Genomic DNA, 19,462 nt, shown 5'->3' with positions numbered 1-19,462 from the left:
CTCCTTTTCATAGAATTTTGAAGTGGCAAAGTTGACATTTTGCTTTTAGTTTATTGTCACAAAATACGAAATGTTTACCAATTAGACATTTCTTTGAAACATTTGTAGCCTAAATAGAATTCAACATGGTTCTCAAAGGTTCTGTTTTGGAAAATGGTATGAATGAGTGCTAGTTTAAGAAACAATTTTGCAGAGAGTAAAATTATGATATTCTAATGATTTAATCTATTATAAACATTTATTGACTCAAAATGATATAATATCTTTAAAAATAAATAGCTTTTTGCTCTAATCACACAATATACCCATGGAGCAAACCTGCACATGTACCCCCTGAGTCTAAAATAAAATTGCTAAAAAAGGAACAAAGAAGAGGGGCCAGGTGCTGTGACTCACACCTGTAATCTCAGAGCTTTGGATGGTTGAAATTGGGGGATCACTTGAGGCCAGAAGTCTGATTCTGCAGTGAGATATGCTCATACCACTCCACTCCAGCCTGGGTGACAGAGCAGGACCTTATCAAGCAAGGAGAGAAAGAAAGAGGAAGCATGGAAGGAAGGAAGGAAGGAAGAAAGGAAGGAAGGAAGGAAGGAAGGAAGGAAGGAAGGAAGGAAGGAAGGAAGGAAGGAAGGAAGGGAGGGAGGGAAGGAGGGAGGGAGGGGGGATGGAAGGGGGGATGGAAGGAGGGGGGAGGGAAGGAGGCGGGACAGAAGGAGGAGGGAGGGAGGGAGGGAAGGAAGGAAGGAAGGAAGGAAGGAAGGAAGGAAGGAAGGAAGGAAGGAAGGAAGGAAGGAAGGAAGGAAAAAAGACTATTACAGAGAGTTGGAGAGTAGGTATCAAACTGATGAGTCACCTTGACTACTTAGGGCAGATTTGCCCCTTGGTTGACTTTTCATGTGTTATATGAGTGCTTCCTTATTTGAAACAACATTGACAAAATGCCTAGTGTATGCCAGGAATAATTATTGATACTAAGATTAAAAATGTGACTAGAGGCCGGGCACGGTGGCTCAAGCCTGTAATCCCAGCACTTTGGGAGGCCAAGACGGGAGGATCATGAGGTCAGGAGATTGAGACCATCCTGGCTAACACGGTGAAACCCTGTCTCTACTAAAAAATACAAAAAAACTAGCCGGGCAAGGTGACGGGCGCCTATAGTCCCAGCTACTCGGGAGGCTGAGGCAGGAGAATGGCGTAAACCTGGGAGGCAGAGCTTGCAGTGGGCTGAGATCCGGCCACTGCACTTCAGCCTGGGGGACAGAGCAGGACTCCGTCCGCCCCCCAAAAAAAAAATTGTGACTAGAATTGGATACTGCCCTCAAGAGCAAAGAGGGGCACCTGGCATAGAGTGGGAACTCAAAGAACATTCCATAAATAAACAAATTAATACAGAAGTTTTCAGTTTCCTTCATAACTTACATTCATTTAGAAATTTCAGTGTCATAACTAAATCAATAAAATGAAATGTAATTCTAGAAAAAAAAAGTCATGATATTCCTAGGTCCTATTGACCATGTCACTTTTCTCACAGGGAAAAATAAAATGATTTTAAACATTAGAATTTTGTATTTTGCAATAATTTGTTGCAAGTTTAAGGATACCTAAGTAACAATCTTCAGTGGAAACTTGTTTTGGGGGCTTACTGTGCAAAAATGTGTGTGTGTGTGTGTGTGTGTGTGTGTGTGTAGGCCACCCAAGCATTTAATATATATATTCTTTAGACAAAATGAACTGGAAAATGGGAAAAATTAAAGATAGACGAAGGAGAGACGCCAGTCCACCTACAGATTTAACTTATTTTTATTTATTTATTTATTTATTGATAGATAATATGAGATTATGATTAATAATGTAATCTATTTTATCATACTAGGAACAATCACCAGCGAATTACTTAAAACGTCTCTGACGACAACAGTTACTTTATTAACAACAAGTAAAGATGAAGGTGAGTAATGATTCATTTTTCTACCATTTTAAAAAATACATAATTCACATAATGTAATAGTCACCCTTTTAAAGTGTACAATTCAGAAGTTTTTAGTATATTAACAAGATTGTACAGCCACCACCACTATTAATTTCAGCACATTTTAATCTCCCCAAGAGGAATCTCTGTATCAATTACCAATCACTTCCCATATCCCCCTCCCAGCCTCTGGTAACCATGAACCTCCTTTATAGATTTGCCTATTCTGGACATTTCATATAAATGGAATCATACAATATATGACCTTTTGTGTCTGGATTCTTTCAGTTAGTATGATGTTTTCAAGTTCATCCATGTTGTAACATGTATCTGTAGTTCATTATTTATTATCACTAAATAATATTGCATTTTATGGATATACCACATTTTGTTTATCCATTTATTAATTGATGAACATCTGCACTGTTTCTACTTGCTAATGATTATAAATAATGCTGCTATGAACATTTATGTGCAAGTTTTTGTCTGCCCACGTTTTTCATTTCTCTTAAGTACATGTCTTGAGGTTGAATTGCTAAGTCACAGGGTAACTCTATGTTTAACATTTTAAGGAACCGATTTCCAAAGCAGCTGTACTATATTACTTTTCCACCAGCAACATATAAGAGTTCCAGTATCTCCATATTCTAGCTAACACTTGTCTGTCTTAATTATATTTGTCTCAGTGGGTGTGAACTGGTATCTCTTTGTAATTCTGACTTATAGTTCTCTAATGATTAATGATGTTGAATATATTTCATGTGTTTGGCAGCCATTTGTATATCTTCCTTGGAAAATGTTAGCTCAAATTACTTGTACATTTTTTTAAAAATTTGGCTATTTGTCCTCTTATTGTTAGGTTGTAAGAGTTCCCACTACATTCAAGACTAGACCTTTATAAGATAGATAATTTGCAAATATTTTTCCCATTCTATAGGTTATCTTTTAATTTTGTTGATAGTATCTTTTGAAGCCTGAAAATCTCTGATTTTCATGGGGTAGAATTTCATGGAGAAGAGTTCAGTCCTGTTGACCAATGCTGGCTGCAGATGTTGCAGTTTTCAGAGCATCGCATTGATTTGCTGAGCATACTTCTCAGATGTAATGGTTTTGCCAGATTCAGAAAGCTGCAGTGGATCTGACAGGCAGAAGACCACCAAACAGTGACCATGACCTTTATTTGGTGCAAGTTTGGCTTTGGGAAGTGCTTTGGAGCTTCTTCTCAGTCCAACCACTGAGCTAGTTGTTGCCAGTTGTCATATAAAATCCACTTTTTGTCACACATCACAATCAGTTTAAGAAATGGTTTGTTGTGTAAGAATAAGAGAAGATGACACTTCAAAACCACGATTTTTTGTATTTTCACTCAGCTCACGAGGCACCACTTTATCCCCTAAATGGCTGTAGAATCATCGAGGTTTGAGTTCTTTGGCAACTTCTCATGTAGTTGTTAGAGAAACAAGCTTCAATGATTGATCTCAATTGGTTGTCGTGGCCTTCCGATGTCTCGCCACTAAGCTCCTCATCTTCAAGGCTCTCGTTTCCTATGCAAAACTTCTTGAACAATCACTGCACTGTATGTTCATTAGCAATTCCTAAGACAACTGCTTTGTTGATATAGTGAGTCGTCTGCGCTTCTTTTACGACCCATTTTGAACTCAAATAAGAAAATCGCTTGGATTTGCTTTTTGTCTAACATCATTTCATAGTCTGAAATAAACACAAAATAAACAGCAAGTGATGGTATTAGCAAAAAAAAAAAAAAGAAACCGGAAATGCCCATTCAAATTGTATATAACATGGACGGGTGCAGTAGCTTATGCCTGTAATCCCAACACTTTGGGAGGCCGAGAAGTGTGGATCACTCGAGGCCAGGAGTTCAAGACCAGCCTGGCCAACAAGGTGAAACTCTGTGTATGTTTATGTCTCTACTAAAAATACAAAAATTAACCGGGCGCTGTGGCACGCATCTGTAATCCCAGCTACTCGGAAGGCTGAGGCAGGAGAATTGCTTGAACCCGGGAGGCGGAGGTTGCAGTGGGCCGAGATTGGGCCACTGCACTCCAGCCTGGGTGACAGAATGAGACTCCATCTCAAAAAAAATGTATATATATATACACACACATACACACACACACACTTCTAGAATATACATATTTCTAGAATATATATCTATATATATTCTAGATACATATATCTAGAAGTTCATTTTATGATAGGGATATATATATATAACATAATCACATTTATTTAAGAATGTATGCCAATATCAAATGGCACATCCCGACAATGTAAATCTGCAATTGCATTTGCATCCACCTACTATGAGTTTTTTCTGGACTCCTGAATCTACTCCACTTATACCTATATGCCTATTATTATATCAGAATCATATACTCTTGATTACTATCACTTTCTATTAAGTTTTGAAAAAAGGAAATGTGAGTCCTCCAACTTTTTCTTTTTTATCCAAGATTGTTTTGGCTATTCAACTTTATCATGCCAATTTTATTATGCTAATTTTAATGTGAATTTTAAGATCAACTTGTGGATTTCTGTAAAGCCAGCTAGGATTGTGATAGGGATTGCACTGAATCTGTAGATCAATTTGAGGAGTATCGCCATCTTAACAATCAAGGCTTTCAATTTATGAGCACAGGATATCTTTCCATTTATCTATGTCTCCTTCAATTTATTTTGATGATGTTTGTAGTTTTCAAGTGTGGAAAGCTTAAGCTTAAACTTATTTTTGTTAAATTTATTCCTAATGTTTTATTCATTTTAAATATAACTATTTTGTAATGAAATCATTGTTTTATTTCAAGTTTGGATTATTCATCGCTACTATATGTAAATATAATTTATTTTTGTATGTCAATATTATATCCTCCCACTCTATTGAACTAATTTATTAGCTCTAATTTGTGTGTGTGTATATATGTATGTGTATTCCTTACAATTTTCTAAGTACAGGATTATGTCATCTGCAAATATAGATAGTTTTACTTTTTTCTTTCCAATGTGGATGACTTTCTTTTATTTATAATTTTATTTCATTTATTTTATTGCCTAACTACCCTGGCTAGCACCTTCAATACAAGGTTGAGTAGAAGTGGTGGGAGGAGATATCCTTGTCTTGTTTCTAACTTTCAGGGAAAGCTGTCAGTTTTTCACCAGTAAGTATGATGTTAATTATGAGTTTTTAATAGATGACCTTTACCAGAATGAGGAAGTTCCCTTTTATTACTAGTTTGTTGAGTGTGTTTATTATGCAAGGGTATTGGATTTTTTTAAATGCCTTGTCTTCTTATATTGAAATTGTCATGTTTTTAAAAAATTTCTTACTTTGTTACTGTGGCATATGATATTGATTTCTATATGTTCAGTCAACCTTGAATTCCTAGGCTAAATGCAAGTTGGTCATGGAGTATAATTCTTTTTACATGGTGTTAAACTTTATTTATATTATTTTGTTAAGAATTTTTGTGTTCATATTCATGAAATATATGTTTGCAGTTTTCTTGTCACGTATTTGTCTAATTTTGAAATCAAAATAATACTAGCCTCATACAATAAGTTGGGAAGTGTTCCCTTCTCTACTAATTTTTGAAAGAGTTTTTGAGGATTGGTGGTAATTGCTCTTTAAATGTTTGGTAGAATTTTCCAGGGAAGACCCTGGTGCTGAGCTTCCTTTATGAATTTTTTTTAAATACTAACAATTTATTTACTTACTATAAGTCTATTCGATTTTCTATTTCTTCTTGCCTCAGTTTTTGTAGTTAGTGATTTCCTAGTAATTTGCCCATTTAATCTGGATTATCTAATTTGTTTGCATATAGTTGTTCACAGCATTGCCTTATAATCCTTCTAATTTCTGTAAGGTTGGTAGTAATGCATCATCTTTCATTCATAATTTTGATAACTTGACTCCTCTCTCTTATTTCTTTATCAGCATAGCTAAAAGTGTCTCAATTTTATAGATCTTTTCAAAGAATAAACTTTTGGTTTTATTTTTTTCTGTGTTGTGTTTCTACTCCCTATTTTATTTCATTCTTCTCTAATCCTTAGTGTTTCTTTCCACTGTTTCGTATGGGTTTAGTTTGCTCTTCTTTTTCTAGTTTCTCAAATTGGCCAGTGAGGATTTTGATTTGAGATTGTTCTTCTTTTTAATATGTGTTAACACCTACAAATTTCCTTGTTTCTGTTGCTGTCTCTGCATTCCATAAAGTTTGGTATATTATGTTTTCATATTCATTTACTGCGAAGTATTTTCTAATATTTTTTATGATTTATTCCTTGAACCCTCCATGTGTTCATGTGTTCTCATCATTTAGCTCCCACTTATAAGTGAGAACATGCAATATTTTATTTTCTTTTCCTGTGTTAGTTTGTTAACGATAATGTTCTTCAGCTTCATCCACATTCCTGCAGAGGATATGATCTCATTCTTTTTATAGCTGCATAGTATTTCATGGTGTATATGAACAATATTTTGTTTATCCAATTTGTCATTGATGGGACATTTAGGTTGATTGCATGCCTCTACCATTCCGAATAGTGCTGCAGTGAACATACGTGTGCTTCATAATAGAATGGTTTCCATTCATTTGGTTATATATCAAGTAAAGGGATTGTTAGGCTGAGCGGTATTTCTGTTTTCAGGTCTTAAAGAAATTGCCATACTGTTTTCCACAATGTTTGAACTAATTTACACTCCCACCAACAGTGTATAAGCCTTCCTTTTTCCCCACAGCCTCACCAGCACCTGTTATTTTTTAACATTTTAGTAATAGCCATTCTAACTGGTGTGAAAGAATATCTCATTGTGGTTTTGATTTGCATTTCTCTAATAATCAATGATGTTGAACTGTTTTTATATGATTGTTGGCTACATATATGTCTTCTTTGTAAAAGTGTCTGTTTGTGTCCTTTGCTCATGTTTTTATGGAGTTGTTTTTTCTTGTAAATTTAAATTTCTTAGAGATGCTGAATATTAGACCTTTGTTGGATGCAGAGTTTGCAAAAATTTCCCCTGTTCTGTAGGTTATCTGCTTATTCTTTTGATAGGTTATTTTGCTATGCAGAAGCTTTTTAGCTTAATTCAATCCCATTTGTCAACTTTTGCTTTTGTTGCAATTATTTTTGGTGTTTTCATCATGAAATCTTTGCCCATGCTTATGTCCTGAATGGTATTGTCTATTAAACTAATATTGAAAATCTTCACAGAACTGGAAAAAAATATTTAAAAATTCATATGGAACCAAAAAAAAGCCCAAATAGCCAAGGAAATCCTAAGCAATAAGAACAAAGCTAGAAGTATTACGTTACCTGACTTCAAACTATATTACTAGGCTACGATAACCATAGACCAATGGAACGGAATAGAGAACCCGGAAATAAGACCACATACCTACGCTATTTAATCTTCAACAAAGCTGCCGAAAACAAGCAATAGGGAAAGGACTCCCTGTTCAATAAATGAAGCTGGAATAATAGGCTAGTCATATGCAGAAGAATAAAACTGGACCCCTTCCTTACAACATATACAAAAATTAACTCAAGATAGATTAAAGACTTAAATTAAATACTTATTTTATAAACTTTGACTCTTAACTCCTTATCAGATATATAATTTACAAATTATTTTTCTCAATTTGTAAGCTGCTTTTACATTTTGCTAATTGTTTCCTTTGCTGTGCACTAGGTTTTTAGTTTGATGTAGTCCCATTTATTTACTTTTGCTTTTGTAGCCTGAGCTTTTGATGTAATATCCAAAAATAATTGCTGAGCCCAATGTGAAGGAGATTTGCCCCTATCTTCTCTTCTGGAGGTTTATGATTTCAGGTATTACATTTAGGTCTTTTATCCATTTAGAGTTGATTTTTGTGTGTTGTGTCAAATAAGGGTACAATTTCATTCTTTTGCATGTGGTTATACAGTTTCCCCAGTGCAATTTATTGCAGAGACTATCCTTTCCTTATAGTAACCTCTTGGCACCCTTGTTGAAAATTAATTGACCATATATGTTTAGATTTATATCTGGACTCTCATTTTATTCCACTGGTCTATGTGTCTGCTTTCGTGCCAGTATTATACTGTTTGGATTACTGTAGCTTTGTGATATAATTTTAAATAATTAGGAAGTGTGATGCCTCTACTTTTATTTTTCTTTCTCAATATTTTTTTGCTATTCAGGATCCTTTGTGGTTCTACACAAATTAATTTTTTTCTACTTCTGTAAACAATGACTTGTGAATTTTGATAGGGATTTTTAAAAATCTATATATCAATTTGGGTAGTATGGACATTTTAATATTAATTATTTTAATCCATGAACATAGGGTATCTTTTCATTTATTTGTGAATTATTTAGTTTTTATTAATGTTTTATAGTTTTAGTGTGCAGCTCTTTCATTTCCTTGATTAAATTTATTCCTAAATATTTTAAAAGCATTTTTGATTCATGTAAAACCAAATATATCACAGTACTAGTAGTCTACAGCATGTATTTTAGTAAATGCTAATTTTGTCAAAAGTCTCTTACCTTTTATTCTATTGCTTAAGACAAAGTGGTCAGACATTTTTCCTGTGGGCATCAGATAAAACAATGCTATAATTCAAATTATGTAATTCCAAAGGAATAAAACTGCCAATCTCCCTCCCTGTAAAATTAAAATCCATGATCACAAACCCTCCCTTCAAGTTAATTGGTAACTGCACATTAGATTCTTAATGTAGTTAATATCCTGATTTACTGTTTTCCTCAATAAACTTAATTCCTCAAAATATACAAAATAAATTTCATGTTAATAATTCCAAGATAATTATAAAACAGACCCTCTCCCTCACACTCCTCTCAGCCCTGTGCAGTGGTTTTCACCTAAGGACACGCATGGAATCAAGATTTCTTTTATCCATTTACAATCTGGTACTGATACGACTCCCTCAAGCGTCTCTTGTGTTAAATTCTCATTTTTTCCAACTCAAATATGGATAAATTCCTTATGTTTTGTCTTTAATGCATCCCACCTATACCAAAAGCTAAGACTTAAACATACATGAATCTCAAAAACACAAGTCATAAATGTAAAGCCAATGTAGATTGATGCAATTCTCTAATTAATATTTCTCCAGAAAAATTATGTTTGTGAAACCTAATACATGCACTATTGTCTAGGATTATAGTGCAATTCATAACTGTAGATGAAAGCAGGTACATATTGTTAGGTAAGGGACAGTAGAAAGTATTTAGATTTAAAGACTGGCTTCAAGATTGATTTACTTTTTATCTGAAGGTGTGAATTACTCATTGGCAGTAGTCTGGAATAAACTATGTGTTAACCATAAACACAACTGAAAGTTTTCTCAAAAAGATGTTAATATGACTATGATTCTCATATCTTAATAAATGTTAGTCAACCATGCGTAGATTCTTCTCTCCTGAGACTAGGATTTGAAGCATTTCTGTGTATTAGTAAAGTTTAAAAATTTGTGGCTGTGGCAGCATCTTTTATTCTATTCAGTTTGGGTTTCCCAGGAATATTTTAAAATATTTTGATTTACCTTAAACATTCAAGATTTGCTCCATGGCCTACTTCATGTGGTATAACTGACAACCTGTCCTACATTGAGTGTAGGCTCTAATTCTCATTTGTGAAATATATTCCACATTTATAATAGGCAATTCTTTAAGCAAAATCTTTAGCGTTACCTTCCCAGCTATTCCATTATTTTTCTCCTTTCTTTGTATATTTCCAATCTGGCAGCCCTCCACATCTTTCTTAGCTATATATTCTCTTTCCCTCCACCAAGACTGTTGAGTCTGCTTGATACTAGGGAACTCTTTAGGCTTTCAGGATAGCTTTTTCATGCTTTCCAATTTTAGCTCAGCTGAAGAATTCTTCTCCAAAGATTTCTGAACAGAAACTCCTGTTCTGAACTTTCCCAAACATATGTTGGAATTCCAGTGGGAAGCAATATCTTTACTCCCCAGGAGTTCCTCCATCCTCAAATGTTGAGTTTCTGCACCTTGGGTGACCTGTCCCACTTCCATGCTAACAAGAATACCAATTTCTGCTTTCTTGCTATAATAAGGCATATCTCTACTTCACATATTTTCCTCCCTATTTAACCTCTGAAATGTATGGCCATTCCCACTCATTCTCTCTCATATACAGGATTAACACTGTCGACTACATTTCAATTTATTTCATTTTGTTTGCACACTAATTTCCAAAGGCTTTTTACCTGAAGGAAAATCTATTTATCTACTGTTTATGAAGTCTTCTTGCAAACGATCCCTTTCTTCAGCAAGACTTTCTCAACTGCACTAAGAATTTGTATTACACAGTAGATACTTGTTGACATGGAATGGAAGTTGACTGCACTTCTAGAAAGCACCAGTAGTTCTTGCTCCATTCTACTCCATGTTAGAGATCTACTAAACTGCTTTCCCCTCATCTCCAGGTATCACATCTAGCTAACACCAAGCATGCAGTAAATGGCATGTCTGCATTTCTTCACTAGCCCAATGTTTCCATACTAGACTGAAAAAACTGAAGGGCATTGATTTTTTTCAGAATATATAGGCAAATATAAGTTGTTTCAAGTCATCTTATTCAAATGTTGCCTTTGAAAAGCTCAGCTTATATTTTTGTTGTAAATTTTTCTTTTTTTTCAAAGAAAATGAACTAAGTATAATTAAAAGTGTATTCCATTTATGTCCTATTATCCCTTATCCCCTGACTATTCCACCTACTTGAAAATATTTTCCCAAGTGGCATGAGAACAATAGCGCCATACTTAATTACTACCACATCCTTACCTTTCTTTTCCCAGGGTAGCTGAGTGATTAACTTTTGCATCAGAAAGGCTTGAATTCAGGTCATGGTTCTCTCCTATTACAAGTTATGTGATTGTGGGGAAATTATTTAATTTCTCTGAGTCTTATATATAAAATAATTATCATCATGATAATTAATATCATGATAATTAATATCATGATAATTATCATCATGATATTACTTAATTCATAAGATTACCATGATAATCAAGTGAGATAACCTACACAAGAAAGTTAATGTCCCTCCACATTCTTTAAAGTAATTAATTATATCACCAAAAGGTGAATGTTAAAATGCTGGATTTCTAAGGCTTGGTCAGAAGACTTCTAGAAATTAATCTTCAAGTTTTAGTTGGATATTAATATGAATATTAATAAGATGATCTAGTGATTTGTTATACTCCTGATGACTGTTCATTCTTTTTACAGGATTAAGAGTCACAACCCCTGATGTCACGGAGAATAAGTCCATCATTTCAAACGTAACAGTAACAAGTGTTACACCTCCAAATGCTGTTTCAACTTTGCAAAGTTCCAAACCCAAGAGTAAGTATGAGGATTTGTGCTGAAGTGTTAAACTAGTGTGTTGGATAAAACTAGTTTCAGAATGTTTTCCAGCATACAACTGCCAAGGAATTATGTCCTGTTTAAATTGTCTCTTAGTCTCTACCCAACAGAACAATCATTTGGCAGCCTCATCTTTAACAGAGATACCCTATCACACTGCAGCCACAAATGAATGGGTCACAATGAAGATTAATGCAAGACTGGGCAGTAATCTATGATATTACCTGGCACTAAAAGGACAGCTCAGCCAACAAATTAGACAACTTAGATGAAATGGGAAAATTGTTAGAAAGAAATAAATTGCTAAAACTGACTCAAGAAGATATGGAAATCTGAAAAAAAAAAAAAAACTATAATGATTAAAGAAATTGAAATAGGAACTAAAAACATTCCTATAAAGAAAACCCCAAGCCAAGATGGCTTCAATTGTCGATTCTCTAAAGTATTTCAGAAATAAATCATACTAACTCTTCCCAAATCTTTTAGAACATAAAGGAAGGGAAAACACTGCACAAATAATTATCTGAGGTTAATGTTACCCTGATACCAAAGCAAGAAAAGAATGAAAAAAAAAGCAAGTAAAGAAAACTACAGACCAATATGGCGCTTAGACATAGATGCAAATATCCTCTATAAAATATTGCAAAAAATGAGTAGCAAGTAAAAAAGAATATAAAATATGAACAAGTCAGATTTATCCCAGAAATGCAAGATTGGTTTAACATATGAAAACCAAAGAAAGTAATAGAACATATTAGTAAAATCAGTACATGTAGAAAGAGCATTCAACAAAATCTAACATTCAGTCATATTAAAAACTCTCAATAAACTAGAAATATAATGAAATTTCCTCAACTTGATAAAGGACATATACAAAATGCCTACAGCTAACATCATACCTAATAAAGAAAGACTTAATGTTTTCCCCTTCCTTAAGATCTGGAACATACCAAAGCTGTCTGTTCTTATCAGTTTTATTCAACATTATAGCCAGAGGTTTTAGACAGCACAATTCAACAATGGATAATACATAGATCCATTTAGATTGAAAAGGAAGAAATAAAGCATTTTTTATTAGCAGACTACATAATTATCTATGTAGAAAATTCAAAGAATTCACTATAAAACTACTAAAACCACTAAAGAGTGGTTTGTAGCACAGGATATAAAATATATAAAAGTAAATTATATTTTTGTATGTTAACAGTGGCAATCCAAAATAAAATTAAGAAACTAATTCCATTTTCAATAGCATCAAAAAGTATAAAATACGTAGAAATAAATTCAACAATAGAAGTGAAAGATTTGTACACTAAGCTACAAACTATTTTGGTGAGAAATTAAATATCTAAAGAGACATTACATCTTTATAGATTAGAAACCTCAATATTTATATGATAATTCTCTCCAAGTTAATCAATAATTGATTAATATATTTAATGCAATCCCTACCAGAATCCCAGTTTTTTAAAATAAATTGGTAAGATGACCCTAGATTTGTACAGAAACAAAAAGGACCTAGAATAGTCAAAACATTTTTGAAAAAGAACAAAGTTGGAGGACACAACCCAATTTCAAAACTTATTCTAAAGCTATTGCAATGGACCTCAGAAACATTATACTCAATGAAAGAAGCCATACACAAAATATGACATGTGGTATATTCCACTTACAGTAAATAAGTAGAAAAGACATTTTATAGGGACAGAAAGCAGATAAGTGGTTGCCTGCAACTGGAGATGGGAGTGGGAATTGATTCTAAATAAGCTCACAGGAGTTTTTCATGTTGATGGAGCTGTTCTAAAACTGGATTATGTTGATGGTTGCACAATCCTACAGATTTACTAAAAATTATTACTTGTATACTTAAAATGTGTGCATTTAATGGTGTGTAAATCATATTTTTTATAAAGCTTTGTTGAAAAACAAAAGGAAAGAAAATGATGAGCCTAGCCAATCAAATTTTCTTTCTGAATAGTCTGAACTAGAAAACCCAACAAACAAACAGCAGGAGTTAGCTACGGGAATTGAAGCTGCAAAGTTTAGTAGTGGGAGTCTGCGGTGGTCATGGTAATTCATGTGCATACCTATGGCATCCAGAAGCAGTTGTTATGAGTAAACAGGATTGACAGAAAAGAATGGAGAGTATGTTGGGAGATGGGAATACCCTGTGAGCAAAATTAAATTGTTCATGTGAGGCAGAGAGAGAAATAGAAGCTAGAACTCCCATGATTTCTGATAGCTTTCCAGTTCCAGTTTCCTCACAACAGATACTTTTCATATTCTCGCCTCCATGATATAAGTAATTTGTATGTATAGTAAACACACCTGACTAGAAGAGTTAGGAATATAGGTAATGGATACATTTTTGGTGTATCCATAGTCCTTAATAAGAAATAGCTACAGATGAATCATAGTGTCTAAGTCTTTTCTTGGGAAATCTCTAAGGTAGAAAGAGATGGCAAGTAGAAATTGTGACTGTCCAAGACCTACTCTTATCTAGAAACTTCAGAAACATAATTTTTCTCTTTTTTATTATAATCATCTCAAGCACAACATACAGAAGTTTGCCCAGAAGGAGTCTAATTTCACACCATAATTGTAAACTAATACTTCTTTGTAATGGGACAGTCACCCCATAGAGGAATTTGAAGAGCAGAATCATCTCTTCTTCATATAAATAACATTTTCATGTAGTAGTGGTTTGGTTTCTGATAAGTAGAACCTATTTTGTAAGTAATATATATCTAAAAGGCACCTTTAGGAAACCAAAATTCGTCTACCTATAATATGATGGCCCCTATAAAATAAAAATAAAAATAAAAATACTATATATACATCTGCAAAGTATATAGCAGCTTCTGGAAAATTAAACTCAAATAATTTGTATCCTGCACTAAATACTCACCCATTCAGTGACTTATGAGGAAGAAAATGTCATTCAGGGTCTGTGATTTATTAAACCTAGTACATGTCAGAAGTATGTGGTCAGCCCATGAGTCAATTAAGACTTTTAATTCCACTTCAATTCATGAAGTAGAATGCTCTCTGCATCTCAGTTCTGGGAACTGTTGTATTGATTTAGCTTCTAAACTTAAAATGGCTTTCTTCCAAGTAGTTAAAAAAAGCACATCAAAGTCATTTTCTTAAGAAATGAAACACTCTGGAAAGCAGGATAATGAAATAAGCGTTTTTACTGTTGGCCATCGCTTTTGTTATTTGATAAACAAGTTTTATGCAAATTTTTTTAGAATTTATTATTACATTTATTTCTGGATCAGCCATTATTCCCTAGATTCCTTTCTTTTCTCAAGGTGCTTACTGCCCAACATAGACCCTACTTGATATAATGAGATTGCACACATTTCCATTTGCCAAGTGATGAAACCAGTACCTCTCCCAGATTCCTGGTTAGGAGAGCACCACTCCCTTTCCACCTATCACAGATAAACACATTTAGGATTAATGGATACTGGACAGAGAGATAGACAGAAAACAAAACAATCTACTGTTGGTTTAATGTTGAACAGCTGAAGATTCAGCTCCCTCTTAAACATCTGGGCAATGGTTCCTTGGATAAGAAATTATCCAAGACAAATACATTGTGGTATTTCATCTCAAGATGAAAACAGTACAGGTTTAATTTAGCGTAGAAGAGCTAGTGAGATTTGCTGCTTTATTCCCTAGAAAGTTGGAATTCAGATCCAAAAAGAAGATCATACTCAAAACATTTCTCTCTAATCTTTTCCCATTCTCTTAGAGTGGTGTGTATTTTTCCTATTTAAAAGGAAACAAATTTCTAGAATCCTAGAATTTTTAAGACAGGACTTCTTGTTATTCTAGTGCTCTGACTTTGTTATTTTTAAAATATGGGCTTTTTGAATTAAAAATTATCTTATTTACTAAAAATCTTTCAGAGGATTATCTGTGTATCTGGCATTATCCTGGATTGTGATAAATCGTTGTATATTAGACAGACCATGCTATCATGAAATTTACCTTCTAGTGGATGAAAAAGATAAATAAGTTAAATATTAATACTTCAATATCAGCGATACTCTAAATAATAATAAAACAGTAAAAAAAAAAAAAAAAAGCAAGTGATGATGGTAGTGCCAATTTTCATAAGGTGTTCAAAAAATCCCTCTCTGAACAAGTACCATTTGGAAACAGAACTAAATAAAGTCAAGAAGTTAACATATGGATATTTGGGGAAGAGAATTCAAAGAGGAAATACAAAGTGCACAGGTGCTGATATGTGGGTGGATTTAAGTTGTTTGAATAAAGAGAAGTCATCTGTGGTTGAGTGGAAGGAATGAAGGGAAGAAAAGGTAGCAGATGCCATTAGAGCAGGAATCAGGAGTCAGTCCAGATAGGGCCACGTAGGCCATGGTAAGGACAGTGAATTTTATTCTAATTGGACACACAATGTGATGGAGAGTTGGGAGCAGGGTAATGATATGATATTATTTACATTTTCGAAAGACCTAAATTGTAAAACGACTAGAAGAAAACCTAGGAGAAATGTTTCGTGACATTAGTCTGTGGAAAGATTTTTCAGATATAACATCAAAAGCAAAGGCAACAAAAGCATAATTAGACAATTGAGATTGTATCAAATGAAAAGGCTTCAGTGCAGAAAAGGAAACAATCAACAGGGTGAAGATATAACCTACTGATAATGGTCTGGCTGTGTCCCCACTCAAATCTCAGTTGAACTGTAGCTCCCATAATTTCCACGTGTCATGGGAGGGACCTGGTGGGAGGTAACTGAATCATGAGGGCAAGTCTTTCCCATACTGTTCTTGTGACAGTGCATAAGTTTCATGAGACCTGATGGTTTTATAAAAGGCAGTTCCCTTGCACAAGCTCTCTTGCCTGCCGTCATGTAAGACGTGACTTTGCTCCTCATGAGCCTTCAGTCATGATTGTGAGGCCTCCCCAGCCATGTGGAACTGTGATTCAATTAAACCTCTTTCTTTTATAAATTACCCAGTCTCAGGTATGTCTTTATTACCAGTGTGAGAACAGACTAATACACTTATAAAATGGAAGAAAATATTTGCAAACGATACAAATGTTAAGAGGTTAACATACAAAATATATAAGGAACTCAAACAATTTAATAGCAAGGAAAACAAATAACCCAATTTTAAAATGGGCCAAGGATCTGAATGGATATTTCCCAAACAAAAGGACATACAAATGGCCAACAGAAATATTAAAAAATTCCCAACATTACTAATCATCAAGGAAATGCAAATTAAAACCACAATGAGGTATCACCTCATACCTGTTAGAATGGCTGTTACCAAAAAGACAAGAGATAAAAAGTTCTGGCAAAGATGTAGAGAAAAAGGAAATCTTGTGTACTGTTGATGGAAATATGAAATAGTGTAGCCATTGTGGAAAACTGAAAGGAGATTCCCCCAAAATTAAAAATATAGCTATCATATGATCCAGCAATCCCACTTCTGGGTACATATCCAAGGAAATTAAATTAGTATATCAAAGTGATATTTAATTCTCATGTTCATCACAAAAATATTCACAATAGACAAGATATGGAATCAATCTAAGTGTCCATTAACAGATGAAGAGATAAAGAAAATGTGGTATATATACACAATGGGATACTATTTTGCCTGGAAAAAAAAGGAAAACCTGTCATTTGTGACAGCATGGATAAACTTAGAGGTCATTATACTAACTGAAATAAGTCTGGCACAGGAAGACAAATATTGCATGGTTTCCCCTACATATAGAATCTAAATATGTTGAATTCATAGAAATAGAGAGTAGAATGGTAGTTACTAGAAGCTGGAGGGTGGGGGGTTGGGTAGGGTAGGAATGAGAAGATGTTGGTCAAATGATACAAAGTTTCAGTTAGGAGGAATACTTTCTGGAGACCATTTTACAACCTAGTGTCTATAATTAATAGTAATGTATTTTCTACTTTAAAATTACTAAGAGAGTAGATTTTAAATGTTCTGACCACAAAAAAACTAACAAGTATGTGAGATGATATGTTGATCAGCTTGATTTAATCATTCCACTATATATATATATATATATATCAAAACATCACATTGTTCACCATATGTATATATATGGTGTACACACAAAAAAAATTTTTCATATACTGAAAATATTAGAAAACAGTCTCTCTCTTTGTCTCTCTCTCGAGACAGAGAGAGAGAGCATCTGAGGGTAATGGGTCCAGCTAGGAGGAGTTATCCAACTCAATAAACTAACTAAAAGAAGTCTTGCAAATTCATGTAATTCTCAAGACAGAGAAAGCCAGAGAAGACTTGGCATCCACTGGAAAGTCAGTTTAATACTGTTTTTGTTTTGTTTTGTTTTGTTTTTGTTTTTGTTTTCATATGGATTTGCCTGCTTCTCTAGCTCAACAGTGAAATCTTTCAGGACAAAGAACCTCTCTCCATGCTGAACAGAGCCTCTAGCACCCAGAGGAAGGCTAAATGTTTATGAGGTTTTACCATCAAGACAGAACATGATAAAGGAAGTTTCAAATCACAAAAGGTGGAGCCTTCTAAGGAGACAGAGTTTCTTGTCTAGTATTGAATAAGTTTTGAGGAGTAAGCACCAGCTTCAAAGGAGGGAGGAGTTGTTTTGGGAAAAGGAAAACCATGAGTGAAGGTCAATTGAAAGAAGATAGAGTATGTTTGTTGTTGGCGTGCAGGCTGTTTTAAGTCCTTGGTTAGTTGTACGCCTTCTGACTTTAGGTCCCCCTTTTCAAACATTGAATTGCCCTCACATCTTATGTTAATTAAATTTATAGATTATAAGTTATAAAATTATAAAAGTTATAAAAACTTATAAAATTTATCAAAAGTTATAAAAGTGATACAAGTCGAATATTCCTTATTCAAAGTGCTTGGGATCAGAACTGTTTCAGACCTTAATGGATTTTAAGGTTGTATGCATTTTGTAGACACATTAAGGAATAATTTATTAATTTAGATTTTGCTGATTTTTTTGTATAATGGAGGCAATAATTTTGTGTTTGAGATCTCAAATATTTCACTAGGCCCTTGGAAATATTTTAGGCCCCAGATACTGTTATCAAAGAGCCTAGCAGATAAAACAGCCCTAAAAATAAAATAAAATAATGATATAAAATAAACTTCCCAACAAAGAAAAGCTCAGGTCCAGATGGCCTCACTAAACCATTCCACCAAAAATTAAAGAAAAATTAACACAAACTCTTATTAAAAAAAAAAAAAAAAGAGAGAGAGAGAGAAGGAAACCCGGTTTTGTTTTTTTTTTTTTTAAATTTTTAGATAGGGTCTTGCCCTGTTGCCTAGGCTGGAATGCAGTGGCACAGTTTCTGCTCACTGCAAACTCCACCTCCCAGGTCCAAGCAATTCTCTGCCTCAGCCTCCCAAGTAGCTGGGATTACAGGCACCCACTACCATGCCCAGGTAATTTTTGTATTTTTAGTAGTGACAGGGTTTCACCATCTTGGCCAGACTGGTCTTGCACTCCTGGTGTCATGATCCACCCACCTTGGCTTCCCAAAGTGCTGGGATTACAGGTGTGAGCCACCATGCCCGGCCAGGAACCCTTTCAAATGCATTCTATGAGACTAAAATTAGGCAGATACCAAAATCATACACAACAACTACAAGAAAAGAACACTGCAGACCAATATTATTAATGAATATTGATGCCAATACCCTCAACAAAATATTAGCAAGCCAAATTCAATAACACATTAAGAGGATTAGACATCGTGTTTCAAGTGACATTTATTTGTGGAATACAGGATGGTTCAACATAGGAAAATCGATCAATGTAATATACCACATTAACAAAATGAAGGTCAATAGCCACATGATTATCTCAATTGGTGCAGAAAAGCATTTGACAAAATTCAACACCCTTTCAGGATAAAAGTGCTCAATAAACTATAATTTTTTAAAAATTGCCCTGAATAATAAAGTTCATATATGAAAAGTCCACAAGTAACTTTATAGTCAACAGTACAAAGTTGAAAGCTTTTCCTCTAAGATCAGGAACAAAGCAATGATGTCCACTCTCATCACTTCTATTGAATATAG

At 34.1% G+C, this 19,462-nt stretch overlaps 1 protein-coding gene across 2 annotated transcripts in view; it reads left to right on the top strand.

Moving 5' to 3' along the window:
- The window catches only part of EMCN (endomucin), a 115,842-nt gene that overhangs the window by 36,450 nt on the left and 59,930 nt on the right, over nt 1–19,462 (top strand). For both annotated transcript variants that reach the window (XM_007999391.3, XM_073017513.1), the window contains exons 3-4: nt 1,874–1,948; nt 11,241–11,357. In XM_007999391.3, coding sequence (XP_007997582.3) covers nt 1,874–1,948; nt 11,241–11,357 — 192 coding nt within the window. The remainder of the gene's footprint in view (nt 1–1,873; nt 1,949–11,240; nt 11,358–19,462) is intronic.

This window comes from Chlorocebus sabaeus, chromosome 7, assembly GCF_047675955.1.
Source record: "Chlorocebus sabaeus isolate Y175 chromosome 7, mChlSab1.0.hap1, whole genome shotgun sequence".
Taxonomy (NCBI): Eukaryota; Metazoa; Chordata; class Mammalia; order Primates; family Cercopithecidae; genus Chlorocebus; species Chlorocebus sabaeus.
This window is presented reverse-complemented; position numbering and strand designations above follow the sequence as displayed.